Here is a 21,889-nt window from a genome sequence, read left to right on the forward strand (position 1 = left end):
AGGGACTGGACAGCCCTGAGCAAAGCGCCCCGGACCCCGTACTCCCGGAGCACCCCCCAAAGGACACTCCGAGGGACACGGTCGAAAGCCTTCTCCAGATCCACAAAGCACATGTGGACTGGTTGGGCAAACTCCCATGAACCCTCGAGCATCCGATGAGTCTAGAGCTGGTCCAGTGTTCCACGACCGGGACGAAAACCACTCTGCTCCTCCTGAATCCGAGGTTCCACTATCGGTCGACAAACATATGGTTTCATTTTATGTGGTTTAAAGACTGAAAAAAAGCGCAGACGTCACTTTCATTTTGCAGTGAGACCCGGAAAGTCAGAGGCCCGGGCCTGTCACAGGGATGTTCCGGGCTGAGGTTTGAGGCCCGGGCCGGTCACAGGGATGTTCCGGGCTGAGGTTTGAGGCCCGGGCCGGTCACAGGGATGTTCCGGGCTGAGGTTTGAGACATGAAAGTTGTAGTTTACACTCCTGATCTGGATCGTATTTTGGATCGTTGCCGTAAATCAACATTTTTAGGCAAAATTTTAACAACGAATGAAAAACGGACACATTTATAATGTTGTTATTCATGTAACTCTCACAATATCAGCTTAAGAGATAAAGAGTTTCAAAAACAAGTCATTTCTTTTCAATTTTACTCCGATAAAGCACTTTCACTTGTGTAGTTTACTTTTTCCAACTGTTTAAGTCACATAAACTTAAACAATCAGGTTTGTCTTCATAAAGCTGAAGTGCGCCCTCTACAGGAGGACAAAGTGAATGATGAAGGATTTCACGGCCATTCAATAACGTTGAATAAAGGTTAAAGTAGGATCTTTCTTTTCACAATAATCGAATATTTTGTTGAAATTATCACTTATCTGGACGAAACAGGCTTTTCTAACCAAGACGGCGGCATTTAAATGTCTAAAAACAATCAAATGTCAGACTTTCATCTAAAAGCTCAAATTTCAAGTAGAATTTCAGTTTGAATCCCACAAAACGTCTCAATGTAGAAATCATTATTTCCAGCCCTAAAAACATTAAAAACACTATTTACATTATCTTTTCTGGGCTAAGAACGACAACAAATGTATGGGCCAAATTCTCGAGTTTATTCTTTATTTAGGTCCCAAAAAAACATCATAATAACATTATATCAATAATATTAATACAGAAATTGAAAAAAAATAAGAAAAAATAAAATAAAAATAAAATAGCTTTGTGTCCACAGCCTCCGACTCGCGCTGGTGAAGGAGATCAATCCTCCAGAAACACTCAAAAATGTCCAATATTCTGGGGCGGGGCCAGGGGCGTGGCTTCAAGCTGTCCGTCAGTCGCTGTGCACCAATCAGGAGTCAGGAATGTCGAAGGGAAAAAGAGGTAAGCGCTTCAGTCTACTGTTGAGACATCTGCGGGCGACACGGAGGGGAAAAGGGCGGTTAGCATGTTAGCACGTTAGCTGCAGCGCTAACATAAACGACCAAAACATGTACAATTCAAACAATCTACGCTTCGTTTAGCACCAAAACCTGTATTTAACCTCAATCTAACCTGGAATATTCTGTTTAATGACCACCAGAGGCCGCTCAAGGTCAGTCAGAGAAACAAACATGGAGGCCATTTGCTGGAAAAGTCTAAATCGTTTGTTCTTTTACAGTTTGTTGTGGAGTTGTGTTTGCCGCTGCCCCCAGTGGCAGGCACATGTACAGCGTCTCCACAGGCTCAGAGGAGGCGGGGCAAACGAGGAGCAGAATCACCAGGGGGCGGAGACTGATGTCTCCGTGTGAATGTGCAGCGCATAAATGAGCCTCAAGGGGCAGTGTCCCACGCCTCGATTCAAATCATTTTACAGAACGTTTGGAATGATAAATCTACAAATACATTACGAAGAAAACAGAATAAAAAGCGTAAAAATGTCTCCGGCTAAACCCGTCAGAACAGTTTGAAGATGGATCTATAATGCCTGCATTTTGGAGGAAATAAGTAACTGATTGCGACAGAAATGGTTGATTCATTTGATAGATATTTGAAGAATTACTGTATTTTCCGGAGTATAAGTGGCACCAGCCAAAAAATGCATAATAGAGAAGAAAAAAAGTCGCACTGGAGAATGAAATGCAGTTGCAAGCGTGAAAATAACAAATAATGTCACATATAAGTCGCTCCGGAGAAGAAGTATTTAAGTATAAAAGTCGCACCCCGGCCAAAACAATGAAAAAAGGTGCAACTTATAGTCCGGAAAATACAGTAAATATGTTTCCAGGACATGTGGCCCCTTCATTGTTGCCATGGAAACCCTGTGTGAACTCAGATTAAAGCCCCGCCCCCCGCTCACCTGTTGTTGTGCCTGTGTGTGCGTCTCCGGGCCCCTGCTGGCCAGTCGGCTCAGGATGTTCCTCTCGGACATCTGCAGCCGCACGGCAACCGGTGGTATCCGGGCGATGGTCGCCGGGAGGCGGGTGACGTCGGCCTTCATGTCGCTTAGCAACTCCTCCAACTGTTTCAGCACTGGAGACGAGACGGGGGAAACGTTACAGGTTTGGAAAATATAACGGAAAAACAAACAAATTTAACTGTCGAGTCCTATAAATGTAGTTAATTTAGTCGAACAAAGAACGACATTCTTATGATGAAGTGTGTTGCATTCTGGGCGTTTATGCTCCGCCTTCTCGTGGGCGGGGTCAAGCCTCACCTTTGTGCAGGACGGCGTTGGCCGGTTTGTTCCCGGACATCGACTCTTTGCTCAGATGCTGGTGAGACTCGGCCAAACACTCGACTTCACTGAAGCGAGTGTTGAGGGCCATGGAGGGGTGGGAGGGGTCCTCAGACATGTTCAGGTACGCCGCCCTGCGCAGCTGCTCCTCGATCACCAGCGCCTGCTCCAACAGCTGCAGAAGAAGAGGAGGAGGTCAGGAGGGTCAAAGGTGAAGGAAGGTCAAAGGTGAAGGAAGAGGTCAGGAGGGTCAAAGGTGAAGGAAGAGGAGGTCAGGAGGGTCAAAGGTGAAGATACAGAAGGTCAGGAGGGTTCAAAGGTGAAGGAAGAGGAGGTCAGGAGGGTCAAAGGTGAAGATACAGAAGGTCAGGAGGGTTCAAAGGTGAGGAAACAGAAGGTCAGGAGGGTCAAAGGTGAGGAAACAGAAGGTCAGGAGGGTCAAAGGTGAGGAAACAGAAGGTCAGGAGGGTTCAAAGGTGAAGAAACAGAAGGTCAGGAGGGTTCAAAGGTGAAGAAACAGAAGGTCAGGAGGGTCAAAGGTGAGGAAACAGAAGGTCAGGAGGGTCAAAGGTGAGGAAACAGAAGGTCAGGAGGGTTCAAAGGTGAAGAAACAGAAGGTCAGGAGGGTCAAAGGTGAGGAAACAGAAGGTCAGGAGGGTTCAAAGGTGAGGAAACAGAAGGTCAGGAGGGTTCAAAGGTGAAGAAACAGAAGGTCAGGAGGGTCAAAGGTGAAGAAACAGAAGGTCAGGAGGGTTTCAAAGGTGAAGAAACAGAAGGTCAGGAGGGTTCAAAGGTGAAGAAACAGAAGGTCAGGAGGGTCAAAGGTGAGGAAACAGAAGGTCAGGAGGGTCAAAGGTGAGGAAACAGAAGGTCAGGAGGGTTCAAAGGTGAAGAAACAGAAGGTCAGGAGGGTTCAAAGGTGAAGAAACAGAAGGTCAGGAGGGTTCAAAGGTGAAGAAACAGAAGGTCAGGAGGGTCAAAGGTGAAGAAACAGAAGGTCAGGAGGGTTCAAAGGTGAGGAAACAGAAGGTCAGGAGGGTTCAAAGGTGAAGAAACAGAAGGTCAGGAGGGTCAAAGGTGAAGAAACAGAAGGTCAGGAGGGTTCAAAGGTGAAGAAACAGAAGGTCAGGAGGGTCAAAGGTGAAGAAACAGAAGGTCAGGAGGGTTCAAAGGTGAGGAAACAGAAGGTCAGGAGGGTTCAAAGGTGAAGAAACAGAAGGTCAGGAGGGTCAAAGGTGAAGAAACAGAAGGTCAGGAGGGTTCAAAGGTGAAGAAACAGAAGGTCAGGAGGGTTCAAAGGTGAAGAAACAGAAGGTCAGGAGGGTCAAAGGTGAAGAAACAGAAGGTCAGGAGGGTTCAAAGGTGAAGAAACAGAAGGTCAGGAGGGTTCAAAGGTGAGGAAACAGAAGGTCAGGAGGGTTCAAAGGTGAAGAAACAGAAGGTCAGGAGGGTCAAAGGTGAGGAAACAGAAGGTCAGGAGGGTTTCAAAGGTGAAGAAACAGGTCAGGAGGGTTCAAAGGTGAAGAAACAGAAGGTCAGGAGGGTTTCAAAGGTGAGGAAACAGAAGGTCAGGAGGGTCAAAGGTGAGGAAACAGAAGGTCAGGAGGGTCAAAGGTGAGGAAACAGAAGGTCAGGAGGGTTCAAAGGTGAAGAAACAGAAGGTCAGGAGGGTTCAAAGGTGAAGAAACAGGTCAGGAGGGTTCAAAGGTGAAGAAACAGGAGGTCAGGAGGGTTCAAGTCATCTGGTCAAGGTCTCGTGAACTTTACCTTGAAGCGTCTGGCGAGGAACTTGTTCTTGATTTCCAGGAAGTTCCCGCGGCTCATTTCCCCCTTGAACGGCTCGTTGAGGATGGCGAACTTCACGTCGTTCTGGATGTCCTGCCAGCGAGCGTAGCCGTGTCTGACCAGGGTCAAGGACCAAAAAACCCCACAAAGATCTGCACCTGGTTTTCAATATGAAAAAAAGTCTAGAATATCGCAGGTTTTGCCAACTCCAAATGTTGAGTCTCGTTCATTTTTCTAAGAAGTCGGACGTATTAAAATGACAATAAAGTGATAACATTTGGTTTGTGGCACTGCAGCGTTTGAGAAATGACAAAACATGATGTTGAAACACAAATATCTCCTTCCAGATCTCGAGCAGACTCCTCGAACTGTCGCTGCATCGGAAACAAAATGGAGGTTTCTCATGCCACGCGCACTGTCGGACTCTGGTTTGAAAAGGATACTGTATGATGCCGGCCAGCAGCCAGTAGTCGTGCCGCCGGTGCCAGATCTCGTTGGTCTTCTTGGTCACCGTCGCGGCTCGTTCCTCGTTCTGCCACAGCGAGTGAAGCTCTGGAGAGAAACGACAGACCAAACGCTCAACACGCGACTTGTCTTTACGTCAAATACACCACTGTCTGAGCGTGTGCGGCGCGTCTTTACCCGTGAAGCCTCCGTCGGCGATGTTGAACATGAACCTGGACTTGGCCTTCTTCTTGTCGTCGCTCGCCGCCGCAGACTCTTTGGAGCCGTTGCCGTTCTGCAGCTTCTCCTCGGGCTTCACCTCCTTCACCTCGATCACGTCGTCCGAAGACTTGTCGTCCGAAGACTTGTCCTCGGGCGCCGGAGTCGTGTCCATCTTTTCTACCTTGTCCTTCTTCTCTTCTGTAAAAACAAAGCGACACACGATGATGAGCGGTTTGGTTCCGTGTCTGTGAGCGAATGGAAAACGACGGGGCGGAGTCGTACCCTTCATCTCGGCGTCCTCGGGCTTGACCTCCGACACTTCCGTTTTCTCGGCGGGCTTCTCCTCCTCCTCCTCCTCCTTCTCCGGATCTTTGGTGCCGTTTGTCGCCGCCGCCGTTTCGCCGTTCTGCGTCTTGTCCTCCGCCGGCTCCTCCCCGTTCTTCTCCTCGGGCTTCTTCTCCTTCTCGTCGTCGCCGGGGATCGCGATGACCTGAACAGAAACGTTTATTTTAGCGACGATGCACCGCGGAACTCGAACAACTCGTTTGAATCCGTTGACGCACCTCGTTCTTGGAGTCTTTTCCGTTCTTGTCGGGCTCGGCGTCTTTCTTCACGTCTTTCTCGACGTCTTTAGCAGCTTCTTCGGTCTTTGATTCGTCAACTGCGAAAACACGAAGTACGTTTAGGACGAGACGGAAGAGCAGAGGAGCCAAAAAGAAAGTACGACAACGTTAACACAAATACTCTGTCATGTACTGAGACGTTAGAGCGGAAACTGACCGTTTTATTATTTCTATTGTGCTTTTTGACAAAAAAAAAAGTGTAAATATGGTGAATGAAAGCTTCTAAAAAGAGAATATCTTTGTTTGTCTATTCTTTGACATTTTCTTTTAAAAGTAGTAATGATGATCAAAACAACTGTTCTGATTAAATGTTGCAGCTCAACTTAAAGAGTGCTGCAGATTTAATTAGTAGTATTTTAATAATAGTTTAATAGATTAAAATACTGTTTGATTGGAGTAGCCAAATATTTACAATAGTTTTACACAAATGGGGACGTTACTAGCTCTAGACCTCCTCTAGACCTCCTCTAAGACCCCCTTGAGACCCCGCATCATGAGCCGTGTTGAACTCACCCGGCGCTGGCGTGTTGGGCTGCGTGTCGGCCGGCGTCCCGGTGGAGGGCGTCTTCCCCGGAGAGTCGGGCTGAGCTGCGGCGGCTGCGGCCGCTCTTTTGTTTTCCTCCAGCTCCGCCATCCACGGCATCGACCACTGACCGTTCACGTGCTCGAACTCCTGCACCTGAGGACAAACGCACCGGGTTTAGACGCCAGTGGCAGAGCAAACGGGACCCTCTGTGGGGGCGGGCAGAGCAAACGGGACCCTCTGTGGGGGCGGGCAGAGCAAACGGGATCCTCTGTGGGGGCGGGCAGAGCAAACAGGACCCTCTGTGGGGGTGGGCAGAGCAAACGGGACCCTCTGTGGGGGCGGGCAGAGCAAACGGGACCCTCTGTGGGGGTGGAGGCGGTCGTACCTTTTTGCGTATGAGCGACATGACCCCGATGCGCGTGAGCACGTGCTGCCGCGACAGGCCTTCTCTGGGGACGCCGTCAGCAAACGTCTCGGCGCCGTCTGCTCCGGGCTCACACAGGTGACGCATGAAGAGTGACACGTACGCTCTGAGGGGGGAGGAGGAGGAAGAGGAAGGGGAGAGGAGGAGGAGGGAGGAAGAGGAGGAAGAAGGAAGAGGAGGAGACAAGAGGCACAGAACACGGCGTTAGAACTAAACAAACCTGGACTTTTCTGGTTTTAACACCGAGTGAGTGGTGTGTTTTCTATTGTCATTAAGTTAAATTTGAAATGTGGAATAATCTTCAGATATCAAACCATGATCAAGTCTTATTCAATTTTAAAAGAATCAATAAGAGACTTTTGTATCTCGACATCTCATTAAAAAGCTCAAGAGTCTCTTCTCTGCTGTAAACGCTGCGACTCACTTGAACTCCTTCTCAGATTTGCCGCGCAGGTCTCTCACGAGCCACTGCGTGGTGAAGGCGTCCTGCGGGGGCATCCCATAACGCATCACTGCGTTCAGGAAGGCCTTCCTCTGCCGGGAGTTGAAGCCCAGCACCTGCACGAACACATCCCACCGTCAACTCTGGAAAATGAGGCGTTTTGGACGAAGTGGCGGCGCGACCTGAACCCACCTCGATGTTGCCTCCGACCCTGGCCAGCAGGGGGGGCAGCGGCTTGTCCTTGTCGTTCCTCAGACCCTTCCTGCCCGGTCTGCGCGAGTTTGCGGCTGAAACAAACGCACATTTCATACAATAAAGTCAGCGTTTCCAACAAGGATCAATTCAGGTTTGAAAAAAGGTGGAAATTAAACGTTTTGTCGTACATTTTACATCCTAAATACTGTTTCTGTGAGATAGTTGTGGCATAAATATCATTAAATAAGAATAAAACAACCCATTTTGTCTTAAACCCGAGCAAACAAAAGCATTTAAAGTGAGACGACTGGTGAACTTATAGAAGATAAACATGTGGTTCGATCGTAATGAACTGATTTATAACGGCTAAAGCGAAACAGAAAAGCTTGAATTACCTTCAGTTCTCTCGTCGAAGTCCTCGTCTCCTTCCTCTGAGGCCACAGAGTAGTCGGACTGACCGTCGGACTGGTCGTCCTGCCAGTCGGCTGCAAACGCACAAAACAAACGTTACGCACAAGCTCTGGCCAACGGCGTTTGATAAATCGACTTTGACTAAAAGATCTACTACATCAGTATTTTTAGCTCGATAAATCATTTTTAGCTTTTGTTTTACATTCATTTTGTACCAGGGACGTGAGCGAAGCCAAATGTCGAGGCAGAATATCGCGGCGTTATATTTACTGCCTTTCGTGCTTTTGTTAGGGACGTATTTGAAGCTTAAATAGTTGTTCAATAGTAACTCATGACACAGCAGCAAAGGATTATGGTCTTTGTGCTTTCACGGGACATTTAGTTGTTTAAAAGTGAAATGAACGGGTCAGATTGTAGATTAGTGTTTCATATCTCTGCATTTACTGGATCAAATGAAAAAGTAACTATATTGTTTAATAAATGAGATCGAACTGTAAATATTGTGTCTTTTCCTCTGCAATTGTGGCTTTTATGACTCATTTAAGACACAAAGTACTAAAGTGTTTCATTCTGCTCATTATTGATGGCAGCTCATGATTTTTGCACATTTAGAATATAGTTTTTGCGTTTCATACATTTGTCTATATTGTCATTGTGTACATGTACATATTCATCTGCAATACATTTCACTCCAAAAATCCATGACCGCAGCTTCAAAAAGTGGTGCTGTTCGACTCCAAAGACACGATTGTCATTCGAAAGGACTTTAAAACGCAAAAGTTTGTGGGGCGAATCTAACAAATAAAAGGCTAAATTTCAACATTTGTAGCTCATAACTTTGGACGTTTCTATTCAAAAAACGGCTGAATCTGAGACATTTGGCTCCGGTCTGGCGTCCCGTGTAAAGAGGGAGTAATGAAGTGTTTGCACTGACCTCTGCCCCCCGTGTCCTCCTGCGAGCCGTCGTTGTAGTTGACCTGCTTGCGGATGCGCTTGCCTTTGCCCAGGTTACGAGCCAGATCCTCCTGCTGCTGCTCATAATGGTGACGCAGCAGCTTCTCCCAGTAGTCTGGGTCCACGCTCTCCTCCTGCTTGATGATCTCGCGCTGCACCTCCTCCTCCTGCGGGGGGCGAGCACGCGCAGTGAGAAACACAAACGCTAGCATTTTATGTATAGTATTTAGGCTCTTTCTTCTGACTTCAACCTCAAACTTGGAAATTTTGGGTGGAACAAGCGCGTGATTCAAAATAGGAGTACTGGCCCTTTAAAGAGAAAACGTTCTGCATTGTTTGTCTTGTTCTCAGCCTTTAAACCTGCTCTCGAGTTCATTTAGTTCGGAATCTCATGTCATTTTGTTTGATAAAAGCATTTTTTTTTGGATCTCTGGCATTTCCCTGGGACAATGTGAGTTTTGGCACCATCTACCGGCTGCAGAGGGAATTACACACAGTTTAAGATCAAAATGTCAACGCGTTTCAAGCCTCTTTACTTCCGGGTCTCAGAACGCTGTCGTACTGATCGTGATTAGACGAGAGAAACTCACAGAACAGAATCTGGAGATGATTTGTGGAGTTAAGAACAGTAGAAGATTCTCAGAGCCACGTCACAGATGGAGGAGATTCAGAACGGAGTGTTTTTGACACTCGGAAGGAAAGGACTTTCTAACCAGGATTCATCAAATTAGTGTTCAAGAAGCTAAATGCTACTCCAATTCATGTTGTTCTGTGTCGCTTTTTGGAACTATAACATGTCATTGTGGAACTCGCCTCTTCCTCCTCGTCCTTGACCACGTACTGAGCCACTTTGAAGGAGCTCAGGTACTCGTTCATGCTCTGCAGCTCCGTGTCGTCGGTGGCGTCCTGGTTGCGGTTCAGCAGGCCCTCGATGGCCCGGTCGTCGTAGTGGATCACGCTGCTGTCCTCCTCTTTGTTCTCTCCTGACGGGATTCAGAGAAGCAACAGTTCAACAACTACAGCTACAACCGTAAAGAACATTTAGAGAAGCAACGGTTCAACTACGACTACAACTATAAAGCAAAAAACGCCAAAGAACATTTTAAACATTTTATGATGTTCGCTACGTCCCTGACTTTCATAGAATCTTTCATATGGTTTTATTTTATTGTGGTGATTTAGTCCAACCACATTAAAAAAAAATTCAAAGTTTGGATTCCTTGAAATAAATATAATAAAAAAACAAAAAAAAAATATGCTTGGAATTCTGGTAATAAATAAATGTCTGGATTCCTTAAATAAATTAAAATAACAGTAACAAAAAATAATAAAATTAATTAAATGATGATAAAAATAAAATTTAAAAAAATACTTAAATTGAATAAATAACATTGAAACAATAAAAATAAAATAAAGACGACGTATACAATAATGACAAGCAAGCAAACGTAAAGTAAAAGTGTTTTGGGTCAAAGATAAGAGTTTTTGGTCCTTTCAACAGGAAGTAGTAGAAATACCATAAACAAAAACAGATCAAAACTACTAAATGTTTGGCCGTATCTGGAAGCCAATTCTGTACATTTCAAACAGGAATATGTACTCACTCCCACTTTCTCCCAGCTCGTCTTTGAACAGCTCTTCAGTGCCGAACTTGAGGATGTCGTCCAGTTCCTGTTTGGACATGGATCCGGTTTTTGAGCCGAGACCGGGACGAACCACGAGGTGAGTCAGCATCATCTTCTTCTTAGCCACCTGCACAAAACAAACAGATGCTTTAGTTTGACTCATGCTCCACTGCCACAGAAAACATTGACAAACGAGAATATTTAAAACTATTTTATGTTGGTGGAAACAAAATCAATAAAAAATAAATCACAATATTTTATTTAGATTATTGGCAAGACGAATTTGTGATGTGAATTATAATCTTTATTAATTATGTTAGCAAAGTATCAAAAATGGCATACTAAAATTTCGATCCTAAAGCTAGTATAGAACTGAGAGATACAGAAATATATAAAAATCACTTAAATAGGACCAAATTTGACCTTTCCTGACCAGGTTTGGAATGATCTTGATTTTTACCAAAGCTACTTCAAAACCACATGGAAATATTAACAAAAATGCAGTTAGTTCATGTCAAAAATAGCTTTCAGTCATCTAAAAAGCCATATAGATTTGGAGTTTTAATATCATGACACTATTTCATTACTATTCTTCTGTGATGTGTGAGCGACTGTGTCCGGGTAATTTCCCCTGTGGATCAATAAAGTTTGTCCAATTGAATGAGTCACTGTAACTGACATGCGGACAATGAGAAGGAAAAAAAAAAAAAAAAAAGGACAAAACTAGACTGAATGGGACACGCATCATGTGCCTTAACCTTTTTTAATACCTTGTTTTTTTCTAAATTCTAATTTTCAACTTGTTTTTTTATTTTTGAAAAATGAAATATAAAAATTAGAGTATAAATGAAATAAATAAAATCTTGGGACATAAAAATAAATTTAAATAATATGCGTTTACCTGAGTGATTCGCTCTTCCACCGACGCCTTAGTGACGAAGCGGTAGATCATGACCTTCTTATTTTGACCGATTCGATGGGCTCTGCTGAAGGCCTGGACAGAAACATTAAAACACACAGTCACGCGATTGAGCTCGGAACCGTGCGTTGCGGATGCGCCCTCCGGTGGTCCTCACCTGGATGTCGTTGTGGGGGTTCCAGTCCGAGTCGTAGATGACCACGGTGTCGGCCGTGGCCAGGTTGATGCCCAGACCGCCTGCTCTCGTCGACAACAGGAAGGCAAACTGCTGAGCGCCCGGAGCTGAGGGACGCAACAGAGTTCAAGCATTTTCATTCCGGTTCGCACATTGCAAAACACTGTAAAACCGCAAACGGGGGGCGATGAAATGTGAACGAGTGAATCAAATAAAAGCAGGAAAACGTATGAAAACACCGTCCGTTTACCGTTGAATCGATCGATGGCCTCCTGCCTCAGGCCCCCGGTGATTCCTCCGTCGATTCTCTCGTATTTATAACCCTCGTTTTCCAAAAAGTCCTCCAAAAGATCGAGCATTTTTGTCATCTGAAAACGGAAACATTAGGATTATTATAAAATGACATATTCTGCATTATTTGTCATTATTGGCTTTAAACTTGTAACGTCGCTTTAGTGTTTCAAGCTTTAGAACTTAAAATAAATAACTATGTAATGAAAACCGCGCAACTTTTTAGCGGTCAGGCGTTCCACCATCTGGATCTGGTGCTAGCGCTCCATCTACTGGCAGCAGAGGGAATTACCGTGACGAAATGCACAAAATTCCAGCCGTTTTTGACGCGTGAACAATGTTAGCGTTGTTAAAAGCTAAACAAAATAAGTATAGCATGTGTCGCTAGTCCTTTTGTGGCATGCCGCGTTGCCGTGTTCCAGCAGGGGGCGCCTTTTCCCCGCCGCGACTCACCTGTGAGAAGATGAGCACCCTGTGTCCGCCGTTCTTCAGTTTCCTCATCATCTTCTGCAGCAGCAGCAGTTTCCCCGAGGCTTTGATCAGACCCTGATTCTCGTACATCCCGTTGGGCAAACGAGGCGCTTCCTGTTCGGGAGGAAGTGGCAAACGCGCATTTACGACCACATTTTTACAGCAAGGAAACTATTCAAAAATCGGTGAGAAGACGAGTCATCCTTAAAATAAAAACGCAAGCTGTACCCGTTTATACATTTCATCAGAGTTTCACAAACCCCGCCCACAGTTTCCCTTTCCCGTTACATATGATCGAGAGCGCTTTCGTACCATCGCGGCCACGGGGAAGAGGTAGGGATGGTTGCAGCATTTCTTCAGATCCATGACGACGTTGAGCAGAGAAAACTGGTTCCCGCCGCCTTTCGTGTTCAAAGCCTCGAAGTTTTTCGTCAGAATGTATTTGTAAAATTTCCTACAGCAAAAAGGAGACGGACATATTCAGCATTAGATTCGAGCGTTGCAGACCGGAATGTGAACTGTTGAACTAATGCAAGAACCCGCTGCGTTTCAGAGCATGTCGGTTCACAAGTTCAATGTCTTAGAACCCGTTTGGACACATTAGTTCTCTGCAGAAGACGCTAACGACAAAACAATTGCAACACAGAGTGGAAGAACCACCGGCAAAATGTGTTTCTTTTCCTCATTTTTGTCCATTCTCTCAACATTAACTTTATACAGTAAAGCGTGAACTGTGCAGAGCTTGGATCGATCGTTTACCGACAGCAGGGGGATCTAAAGGACACTTCAGCTCTCCCAACAACTCTTTACGCAGCACTCAAAAACATCCCATTTGAACGTGTGTAGGAACAGGTGTACATCTATATATGCGAGTATATACAGGAACTCAGAACTGTACCCCTACCACCTATTTAGATTACTTTGAATTAATTATTTAGATTATTATTATTTTTTCCCCTGTGTAATGAAAAATATAAATATATATAATATTTAAAATATAATAATTGAAAAACGAGGCAACTGCAAAAAAAGAATAATTAAAAAAACAAAACAAATAAAAACATCTTATTTAAGAAGAGAAAGGTAAACGTCCGAGTTCCTGTTGTGCATCTGCTTTTCTTCAACTGTTACTCAACGTTCTCTGTCTACGTCAGATAAACTGAATATATTGTAGCTGTAAAAGAGCCCCTATACTCCAACAACAAACACACTGCATGTCCAAAGATAAAAGTCGAAGAAAAAAAGGGTCACGGGCTGTAATTTGACCTCGTTCAGCCCACAGTCTGGATCAGATCTGATGTAGATTAGTTTCTCCTTCTAGTTAGACGTTTAGATGTCTCCTCTGCTTGACGCCAATGACCTGACCCTTCTCAAAACACACCAACATCGTCTCCATGACCACGGGATTCGTCTTTCCACGTAGTCGTTTCAGAAAAAGAGAAACGCGCTGCATCAGTCGTGTTTAAATACGGTGTCGCGGCTGAAAGATCATCACCAGCGCAGCAGTTATCCAGCAGGAGGCGCCACCTACTGTATTTGCTTAGTTGGCGACTTCTTTTTTGAACAGGCAGTGTATAAAGGTCTACATTTTAAACTTGTTTGGAGCTCTTACAGGAGAAGGTCACGGGTAAACTTCAGAATCCTGCGACGTCGTAACTTCTACAGCTGCGAGCGGTACTACAGGAGAATACTACGAACTGTGAAGTACTCTTACTTCTGCTGTGGGCTGAGCTCGACTCGGACGATGAGCTCGGTTTTGGAGGGCATGTGTTTGAAGACGTCGGCCTTGAGTCGCCGCAGCATGTGAGGGCCCAGCATGTCGTGGAGCTTCTTGATCTGATCCTCTTTGGCGATGTCGGCGAACTCCTCCAGGAAACCCTCCAGATTACTGCGGAGCGACAGGAAAGAAGAACGTGAGCAAAGGAAAGTACACGAGACGAGACACACGGGATTCTGTGCAATCCCTCAAAGTTTCCTGAGAGCAGCAGAGCGTTCATAACACAAAGCTCAAAACGGAGCCAAATCTTACGTTTAAACTGTGAGAAATTCTCTTTAAAACAGTTTTTCTCTCTCAATGTACCGTATTTTTCTTTTTTCATAGTTTTGGCCGGGGTGCGACTTATATTTATACTTATACTCCGGAGCGACTTGTATGTGATATTATTTGTTATTTTCACACTTGCAACTGCATTTCAAACTCCAGTGTGAATTATACATGTTTTTTTTTAATTCTCTATTATGCATTTTTTGGCTGGTGCGACTTATACTCCGGAAAATACGGTATTGCTTATTTGTAAATAGTATATACGGTACGTTTTTCTTGTGATAGTAATAAAACGTTACACATAACAGTACCACGCAATTTTTTTCACTTTGACAGATTAGTTAGAAGGTTTAAGTCTATCTTTTTTAAACATTCCATGTACCATTTATGCTAGTTTTAAGTCATTCGATTAATTTATTTGTAAAAAGCTACGCTAAATTATACGTGTACTTTGATCGTTTATGTATATATATTTAAACATTCCTGATAGCACTATTTATGCCAATTTCACAGTTGAATTTCTTTATTTGTATTCCTTCGTTACATTAATAAAACCATGTGGATTTATTCCGACTGTTGCTCATATTGATGGTATAAACTACTGCAACTCATTCCTTTGGCTTCGTCTGCAGAGAGTTTTCTTTACTATAATACGGTACATTTCTGCACATAAATACATGCTTTCTGAGCGGTCGTTGTGACCGACCTGAATCTCTCCGGCGTGAGGAAGTTGAGGAGGTGGAAAAGCTCCTCCAGGTTGTTCTGTAGAGGAGTTCCCGTCAGCAGCAGCTTGTGTTGGAGCGGGTAGTTGTTCAGGACACGGAAAAACTACAAACACAATCAGAATGTTCAAAATGTCATGTTTAAATAGATAACGCAATGATTTATTTGTTTTCATTTTCAGAGATTAAAAAAAAAAAAAAAAAAAAAGATAAAACCTCAATGTTTATGTTTTTATAAGAAAAAGGATGGAATAAAATACTATTATTTATATATTATTATCTACCATTTTCTTGCTTCAAAATTGTATTCGAGCTTTACAGAAAGTATACTTTGTGGTAAAGTATGTAATAAATACATATATATTTACAATGAACACTGTTAGCCCTGAACATGTCATTCAGCCTTTATAATCATGTGCAATACTGCTATAACCATACTGCTATAACCATGTGCAATACTGCTATAACAATGTGCAATACTGCTATAACCATACTGCTATAACAATGTGCAATACTGCTATAACCATACTGCTATAACCATGTGCAATACTGCTATAACCATATTGCTATAACCATGTGCAATACTGCTATAACCATGTGCAATACTGGTATAACCATACTGCTATAACCATGTGCAATACTGCTACAATACTGTTATAACCATATTGCTATAACCATGTGTAATACTGCTATAACCATGTGCAATACTGATATATCCATGTGCAATAAATACTGCTATAACCATGTGCAATACTGCTACAATACTGTTATAACCATATTGATATAACCCTGTGCAATACTGCTATAACCATGTGCAATAAATACTGCTATAACCATACTGCTATAACCATGTGCAATACTGCTATAACCATGTGCAATACTGTAACATAATGTCAATAAGAGTGTTTTTTTTCTATTATTTAAATGTAATATTTATACTAGATTTAAATATATTTATACTAGATTGAAGTATATTTTAAAAGGACATTTTTGATGATTCCACTTCTGTGCCTCACGTGTGTTGCGGCCGTTACCTTTGACTGGTTGTTCTTGAGCCGGTGAGCCTCGTCCACCACGAGACACGCCCAGTCGATGGAGCCCAGAATGGCCATGTCGATGGTGATGAGCTCGTAGGACGTCAGCAGCACGTGGAACTTCAGCGACGAGTCTTTCTGCGGGAGCAACGGCACCAAACATTTATTAAAACACTCCTTCACACAAAATGTGCAAAATGTGTGTAAAATGTAAATGTTTCGCCTTTGCCAGCATCGTCTCAGCAGAATCTACGGGAAACACTGCCTTATCTCACCCGCCCCGCCCTCTCACCTTCATCCTGGACGCCTTCTTTCCCCCTCGAATGGCGTTGTCCTCAAACGAGAACTCGTTCTCCCGGATGACGGCTCGGCTGTCCTTGTCCCCCACGTAGGTCACCACGTACATGTCCGGCGCCCACATCTCGAACTCGCGCTCCCAGTTGATGATGGTCGAGAGCGGCGCGCCGACCAGGAACGGCCCCTTGGAGTGACCCTGCGGATGAGAGCCGACGCCCACCGTGTCACTCCAGTCATTTAGAGTACGCTTTACAAATACATTGTTCAGTGCAGTCAAACTGGAACTAAAAGTGTCAATTCGGAGCGTTAAAAGTCACTGATAATCAAGAAGACTGTTTAATGAGTGTTTTCAATGTTTTCCTAAAAAGTCCAGCCACAAAACAGTTCAAAGTCCATTGCGATACTGATTTCAATGTGATAATATCAACATAATCTCTCTTACACCGTGGCTCTCCTCAAGGGCTCAGAGGACGCTGGGACATTTATCAATTTTTCTCATTTCTTTTGAAAAATGTTTAATCTGTTTGTCACCGTTCAACCGCAATTACGATTTGGGATGTTACAAAAATAATTAAATTGAAAATAATGCAAATTTTTTTAGACATTAGACAGTATTTGTTGACACAAATAGTACTTTATTTTTCTTTGTGTTTCCATGTGGCGTTATAGCTCTGGTAAAGCTCAGGTTCATGCTAAAACTGGTCAGAAAAGGTCGAATTTTGTCCAGTTTATGCAAATGTGCCCCCGACACAACTCGCAGGAGCATCTAGTTTGGATTCTAGCTTTGTCTGATCTGACTTTTGACATTTTCAGCCATCGTCCTAAATATCAACAACAAACACGGTAAAATAACAATTTAAACTGGATTAAATTGTCCCACCTCTTTGTAGAGCGAGTAGAGGAAGGTGGCGGTCTGCACGGTTTTGCCCAGGCCCATCTCGTCGGCGAGGATGGTGTCGGTGCCCTGGGCCCAGGAGAAGCGCAGCCAGTTCAGACCCTCCAGCTGGTACGGGTGCAGCGTGCCCCCCGTCGTGTCCAGGTAATCCGGCTGGCGGTCGAACTTTATCGTGGGCTGAGGGAGGGAAAACGAACAGTTAGCGGCGGCGTGCGTTTAGCGTTCTTTACTTCAGGTGCAAAACAGCATTTTACCAGGACCTCCACAACCAAAATGTTGTCTTAATCACTCAAGGATTTATAAAAACTAAGGATGACTCTGGATTATTTCATCTTTTTCTTTATTTAGCACCAGTTCTGTTTCTACGCGTTGTTTCTCTTGTGTTTTAATGTTGTTTCCTGTGCTTGTTTGCCTTTTCAATCACATAAAAAGCATTATAAACACATTTAAGTGTTTTCATGTGGCTTGTCCCAGAGAAAGCAGTAAAGTAGTAGGTGTATAAGCGTTTATGAGGATACAAAATGTATTATTGAAGTCAAAAAGTGCACATGATTTGTAGATAAAAGATATGAACTTAAAAAAAAAAAAAAAAACATAAAAAAGCAAGAAAAAAAAAAAAAGCTAATGAATAATTCCAGTAAACCATTTTCTGAACGTATAATCCTGTTAAAAAGCAGAATGAGACGCTTTAGAGGGCTACAATCTTATTGTAAGAGTGCAAAGAAGAGGTTTTTGTGAGGATTATTGACTTACATCGATCACAGGGTTTTCTGGAGGTCTGTCCGGTCTCTTTGTTTTTCCTTTCACTTTGATTTTCTTTCCGGGCCGTCCCTCGTCTCCGATCATCAGCTCCCTGAGAACGGACACCAAATGAGCAACGACGTCGTGTTTTTGACGTAAACAGATGAAGTCGTGATGATTTGTGAGCGGTTTCCCGACCTGTGGTGCCAGTACTGCTGCTTGTACTGGTCGAACTCTGGCACGTCCATGTCGTCAGCCTCCCACGTGGCCTGGTCGTACGCCAGCTCGCGCCACTTGATCAGGTAGTGCACGTTGTGTTTCTTGTCCACGCTGGAAAACACAAGGTCAAAATTAACTATCGATACAGAGGGAAAGTGAGACGTAATGATCATAATCTGGTCTACAGAGGAAAAAGTGAGCCGTAACGGTCATAATCTGGTCTACAGAGGAAAAAGTGAGTCGTAACAGTCATATTCTGGTCTACGAATGTAAAAGTGAGTATCAAATGTAGTATTTTATTGTAGAATGTATTATTTTTAAGGCCTTCAGTATCAAACTTATTACTTTTAAGACCTTCAGTATCAAACGCAGTACTTTATCATAGAATGTAATACTTTAAAAGGACGTCAGTATCAACCAAGGTACTTTATTGTAGAATAAAATACTTTAAAAGGACGTCAGCAGCAAACGCAGTACTTCTTAAAGTACTTTTCAGATGCAGTACTGTGAGAGAAAAGGCACCTGTGGTTGATGACGCGGTGGATCATGAGCCACTCCATCTTGATGCCGTAGCGGAGGTACTTCTCCTCCAACTTGGCGTACATGGGGTCTTTGTGCTTCCTCTTGGTGCTCTTGTCCTCGTCGCCGAAGTCGATGACCGGCGGCTCGTCCATGTCCGTCTTCCTCTGGTAGTTCCTGAACTTGGCCTGGCAGTGCAGCTCCAGCTGAGAAGACAAAAGGAACGTTTAGATCGACGCGGGGGAAGTCGCTGCTGCTCTTTGTTCACGAGATCGTGTTAAGAACGAGAGCTTTGTTTTAACGATTCAGAATAGACGGTTTCCAGATGATTATATTTAACAAGAGGTAAAAGAATTGAGGTTATAGAAAACAAGACAAAGACCAAAGAGGAGATGATTGGACGCAGTGAAGGAGTTTGTGTGATTTTAGCAGAGTCTTCACTGCCGCAGGCCTAAATGTATTAGACGAGTCCGCTCGAGTTTTGTCCGTTAAAAACAAGATGTGTTTTATTTTGGACAATAAAGTTGTTGTTTTTTGCACTTCAGGACACGGCCTATGTTGGGTTTTGATTTTAAAAATATAAATCTCAGTCAACAGAAGCTCGGCATTCAGAATACCGTACTTTCCGGACTATAAGTTGCACCTTTTTTCAGTTTTGGCCGGGGTGCGACTTATACTTATATACTTATACTCCAGAGTGACTTATGTGATATTATTTGTTATTTTCACACTGACAACCACAAGAGGGCGCTCCAGGCTCCAAGCGACGCAGAAGAAGAATCTGCACTTCCTCTTCCTCTGGAGTTTGTGGAGTTGTTTAGAAGTGACAGAGGAATTAAACTGCATTTCATACTCCAGTGCGACTTACGTTTTTTTCTTCTCTATTATGCACTTTTTGGCTGGTGCGACTTATACTCCGGAAAATACGGTACATTTAACACAAACACCACGCGATTCGTTGCATTTGAATGATGTCCTTTCCCTAATTGTTGCGGAGACAGTTACGTCGAACTGAACAGCGACCGTCGATGAAAGTGCTGCTCTCGGATTTTCTCCCCCGAACTCTGGCACGAGGCAAATGCATCAGGAAAAACGAGGCTTAAAACGGCAGCTGGGTGAACGTCTCGACATAGTCCGGAAAATACGGTACGTTTTGATTTTCAGACCAAGACAGACTTCATGACGCCGCAGGAGACGTGAATTACAAATACTCTTACTTAATTAGTTACTAGAAGCTCTGAATAAGTGCATAATTGTGTTGTGGTCACCTGCAGCTCCGTGACCCAGGAGCAGTGCCAGTACGACAGGTTGGACCACTTGAGGAAGAACTCCCGGTCCGGACGTCCTGCCAGGGGCGCCGGGTCCGGGGCGTCCGGGGCCAGGTCGGGGGGGCGGGGCACGATGGTGGGAGGGGGAGGGTCGCCCCAGCGCCACGTCAAGATCTTCTGCACTTTGGCCTTCAGCTGCGGGCACTGGGAGAGAGAAGGAGTCACAGTGTTAAACAGCAGATTCTACGTAAAGACGAACCGCAGGTTTTTTTTTTTACAGAAAATACTTTGTGACAATCGTAAAACTGTGATACTGTGTCGAGTACACGGTGTTGACAAGTGTACGGTTCCAGCTACATTCCAGTGGAGTCCAGATGAAGGGGAGGGAAGCCTTTCAGGACAGAACGACTCTTAAGAACTGTGGATTGTAAAAGGTTTTTGACGGAAAGAACTGAATGATTTGTAAATGAAACTGACTGCTGCTGCCTCTGGCCTTTTTATTTAGAAACTGTCATAGTGTAGGCCCCCCTTCATGGTACTGACTGACCGTAGGCCCCCCCTTCCTGGTACTGACTGACCGTAGGCCCCCCCTTCCTGGTACTGACTGACCGTAGGCCCCCCCTTCCTGGTACTGACCGACCGTAGGCCTCCCTTCATGGTACTGACCGACCGTAGGCCTCCCTTCATGGTACTGACCGACCGTAGGCCCCCCCCTTCCTGGTACTGACCGACCGTAGGCCCCCCCCTTCCTGGTACTGACCGACCGTAGGCCCCCCCTTCCTGGTACTGACCGACCACGGGCCCCCCCTTCCTGGTACTGACCGACCACGGGCCCCCCTCATGGTACCGACCACGGGCCCCCCTTCATGGTACCGACCGTGGGGCCCTTTTCATGGTACTGACTGACCGTAGGCCTCCCTTCATGGTACTGACCGACCGTAGGCCCCCCCTTCCTGGTACTGACCGACCGTAGGCCCCCCCTTCCTGGTACTGACCGACCACGGGCCCCCCCTTCCTGGTACTGACCGACCACGGGCCCCCCCTTCATGGTACCGACCGACCACGGGGCCCCCCTCATGGTACCGACCGACCACGGGCCCCCCTCATGGTACCGACCACGGGCCCCCCTTCATGGTACCGACCGTGGGGCCCTTTTCATGGTTCTGACTGACCGTAGGCCTCCCTCTCATGGTACTGACCACGGGCCCCTCGCATGGTACTGACCACGGGCCCCTCGCATGGTACTGACCACAGGCCCCTCGCATGGTACTGACCACAGGCCCCCCTCATGGTACTGACCGTGCAGCGCGGGCAGATCCACTCTCCGTTGGGGATCTCGGGCAGCGGCGGGTTGAGGCAGTGGATGTGGTACGACGAGGGGCACGAGTCGCAGCAGAGCAACTCGCCGCCGTCTTTGCAAACGCGGCAGAACTCCATGTGCAGGTCGTCCTCCTCGTGGTCACCCGCCTCCACCACGTCCTCCTCGCCCTCGGACGCCTCCTCGCGCGCCTCCCACTGGATGCCCTCCTTCTCCTGAGCGCCAAGGGGGAAAAACCATTATATGAGCGTATATGTGTCATTCAAGTCAAAGTAGAAGTGCAGGTAGTGTAGGAGGCTTACACAGTGCGGGCAGCTCCAGGTGCCCTCGGGAGCCTTCTCCATGTCGGGGTCCACACACACCATGTGGTACGCCCGGGGGCACGTGTCGCACAGGATGATCTCGCCCCCCTGCTGACAGACCTCGCAGTAGTCCTGGTGGTCCGTCTCGTAGCCGTCGGCGTCCTCCGCGTCTGAAAAACCACACCACAAAACCACAATTGGGGTTAAAGCGCCCCCTGCAGGTCGGGCCACTCATGGAACTGAAATACAGTTCAAATCAGATTTGAAAATGGACAAATGTGAAAAGACTAACTAAATGTGACGTTTCCTTTGGGTTCTG

At 45.3% G+C, this 21,889-nt stretch overlaps 1 protein-coding gene and 1 non-coding gene across 2 annotated transcripts in view; both read right to left on the reverse strand.

Moving 5' to 3' along the window:
• Positions 1 to 1,082: 1,082 nt before the first annotated feature.
• Positions 1,083 to 21,889, reverse strand: part of LOC140362199 (chromodomain-helicase-DNA-binding protein 4-like) — a 38,489-nt gene continuing 17,682 nt past the window's right edge. Inside the window, exons 9-40 of the mRNA XM_072448275.1 lie at positions 21,571 to 21,740; positions 21,250 to 21,483; positions 19,951 to 20,154; positions 18,686 to 18,888; positions 18,143 to 18,274; positions 17,957 to 18,056; positions 17,189 to 17,380; positions 16,304 to 16,504; positions 16,012 to 16,149; positions 14,962 to 15,083; positions 13,926 to 14,099; positions 12,524 to 12,665; positions 12,194 to 12,325; positions 11,700 to 11,817; positions 11,432 to 11,556; positions 11,257 to 11,349; positions 10,341 to 10,482; positions 9,544 to 9,710; positions 8,711 to 8,897; positions 7,761 to 7,850; positions 7,363 to 7,457; positions 7,153 to 7,286; positions 6,690 to 6,834; positions 6,292 to 6,457; positions 5,719 to 5,816; positions 5,438 to 5,645; positions 5,132 to 5,353; positions 4,933 to 5,041; positions 4,472 to 4,604; positions 2,684 to 2,879; positions 2,327 to 2,499; positions 1,083 to 1,400 (exon numbers count right to left, since the gene is read on the reverse strand). Of these exons, the coding sequence (XP_072304376.1) occupies positions 1,386 to 1,400; positions 2,327 to 2,499; positions 2,684 to 2,879; positions 4,472 to 4,604; positions 4,933 to 5,041; positions 5,132 to 5,353; positions 5,438 to 5,645; positions 5,719 to 5,816; positions 6,292 to 6,457; positions 6,690 to 6,834; positions 7,153 to 7,286; positions 7,363 to 7,457; positions 7,761 to 7,850; positions 8,711 to 8,897; positions 9,544 to 9,710; positions 10,341 to 10,482; positions 11,257 to 11,349; positions 11,432 to 11,556; positions 11,700 to 11,817; positions 12,194 to 12,325; positions 12,524 to 12,665; positions 13,926 to 14,099; positions 14,962 to 15,083; positions 16,012 to 16,149; positions 16,304 to 16,504; positions 17,189 to 17,380; positions 17,957 to 18,056; positions 18,143 to 18,274; positions 18,686 to 18,888; positions 19,951 to 20,154; positions 21,250 to 21,483; positions 21,571 to 21,740 (4,760 nt within the window). The 3' untranslated portion in view covers positions 1,083 to 1,385. The remainder of the gene's footprint in view (positions 1,401 to 2,326; positions 2,500 to 2,683; positions 2,880 to 4,471; positions 4,605 to 4,932; positions 5,042 to 5,131; positions 5,354 to 5,437; positions 5,646 to 5,718; positions 5,817 to 6,291; positions 6,458 to 6,689; positions 6,835 to 7,152; positions 7,287 to 7,362; positions 7,458 to 7,760; positions 7,851 to 8,710; positions 8,898 to 9,543; positions 9,711 to 10,340; positions 10,483 to 11,256; positions 11,350 to 11,431; positions 11,557 to 11,699; positions 11,818 to 12,193; positions 12,326 to 12,523; positions 12,666 to 13,925; positions 14,100 to 14,961; positions 15,084 to 16,011; positions 16,150 to 16,303; positions 16,505 to 17,188; positions 17,381 to 17,956; positions 18,057 to 18,142; positions 18,275 to 18,685; positions 18,889 to 19,950; positions 20,155 to 21,249; positions 21,484 to 21,570; positions 21,741 to 21,889) is intronic.
• On the reverse strand, positions 19,652 to 19,795 carry LOC140362334 (small nucleolar RNA SNORA16B/SNORA16A family). Its single transcript, XR_011927064.1, has one exon. It is a non-coding gene; the product is annotated as a small nucleolar RNA SNORA16B/SNORA16A family (small nucleolar RNA).

Source organism: Eucyclogobius newberryi, unplaced genomic scaffold (genome assembly GCF_026437365.1).
Source record: "Eucyclogobius newberryi isolate DKJ021-1_F unplaced genomic scaffold, fEucNew1.0.hap1 SCAF_16, whole genome shotgun sequence".
In the NCBI taxonomy this organism is placed as follows: domain Eukaryota; kingdom Metazoa; phylum Chordata; class Actinopteri; order Gobiiformes; family Gobiidae; genus Eucyclogobius; species Eucyclogobius newberryi.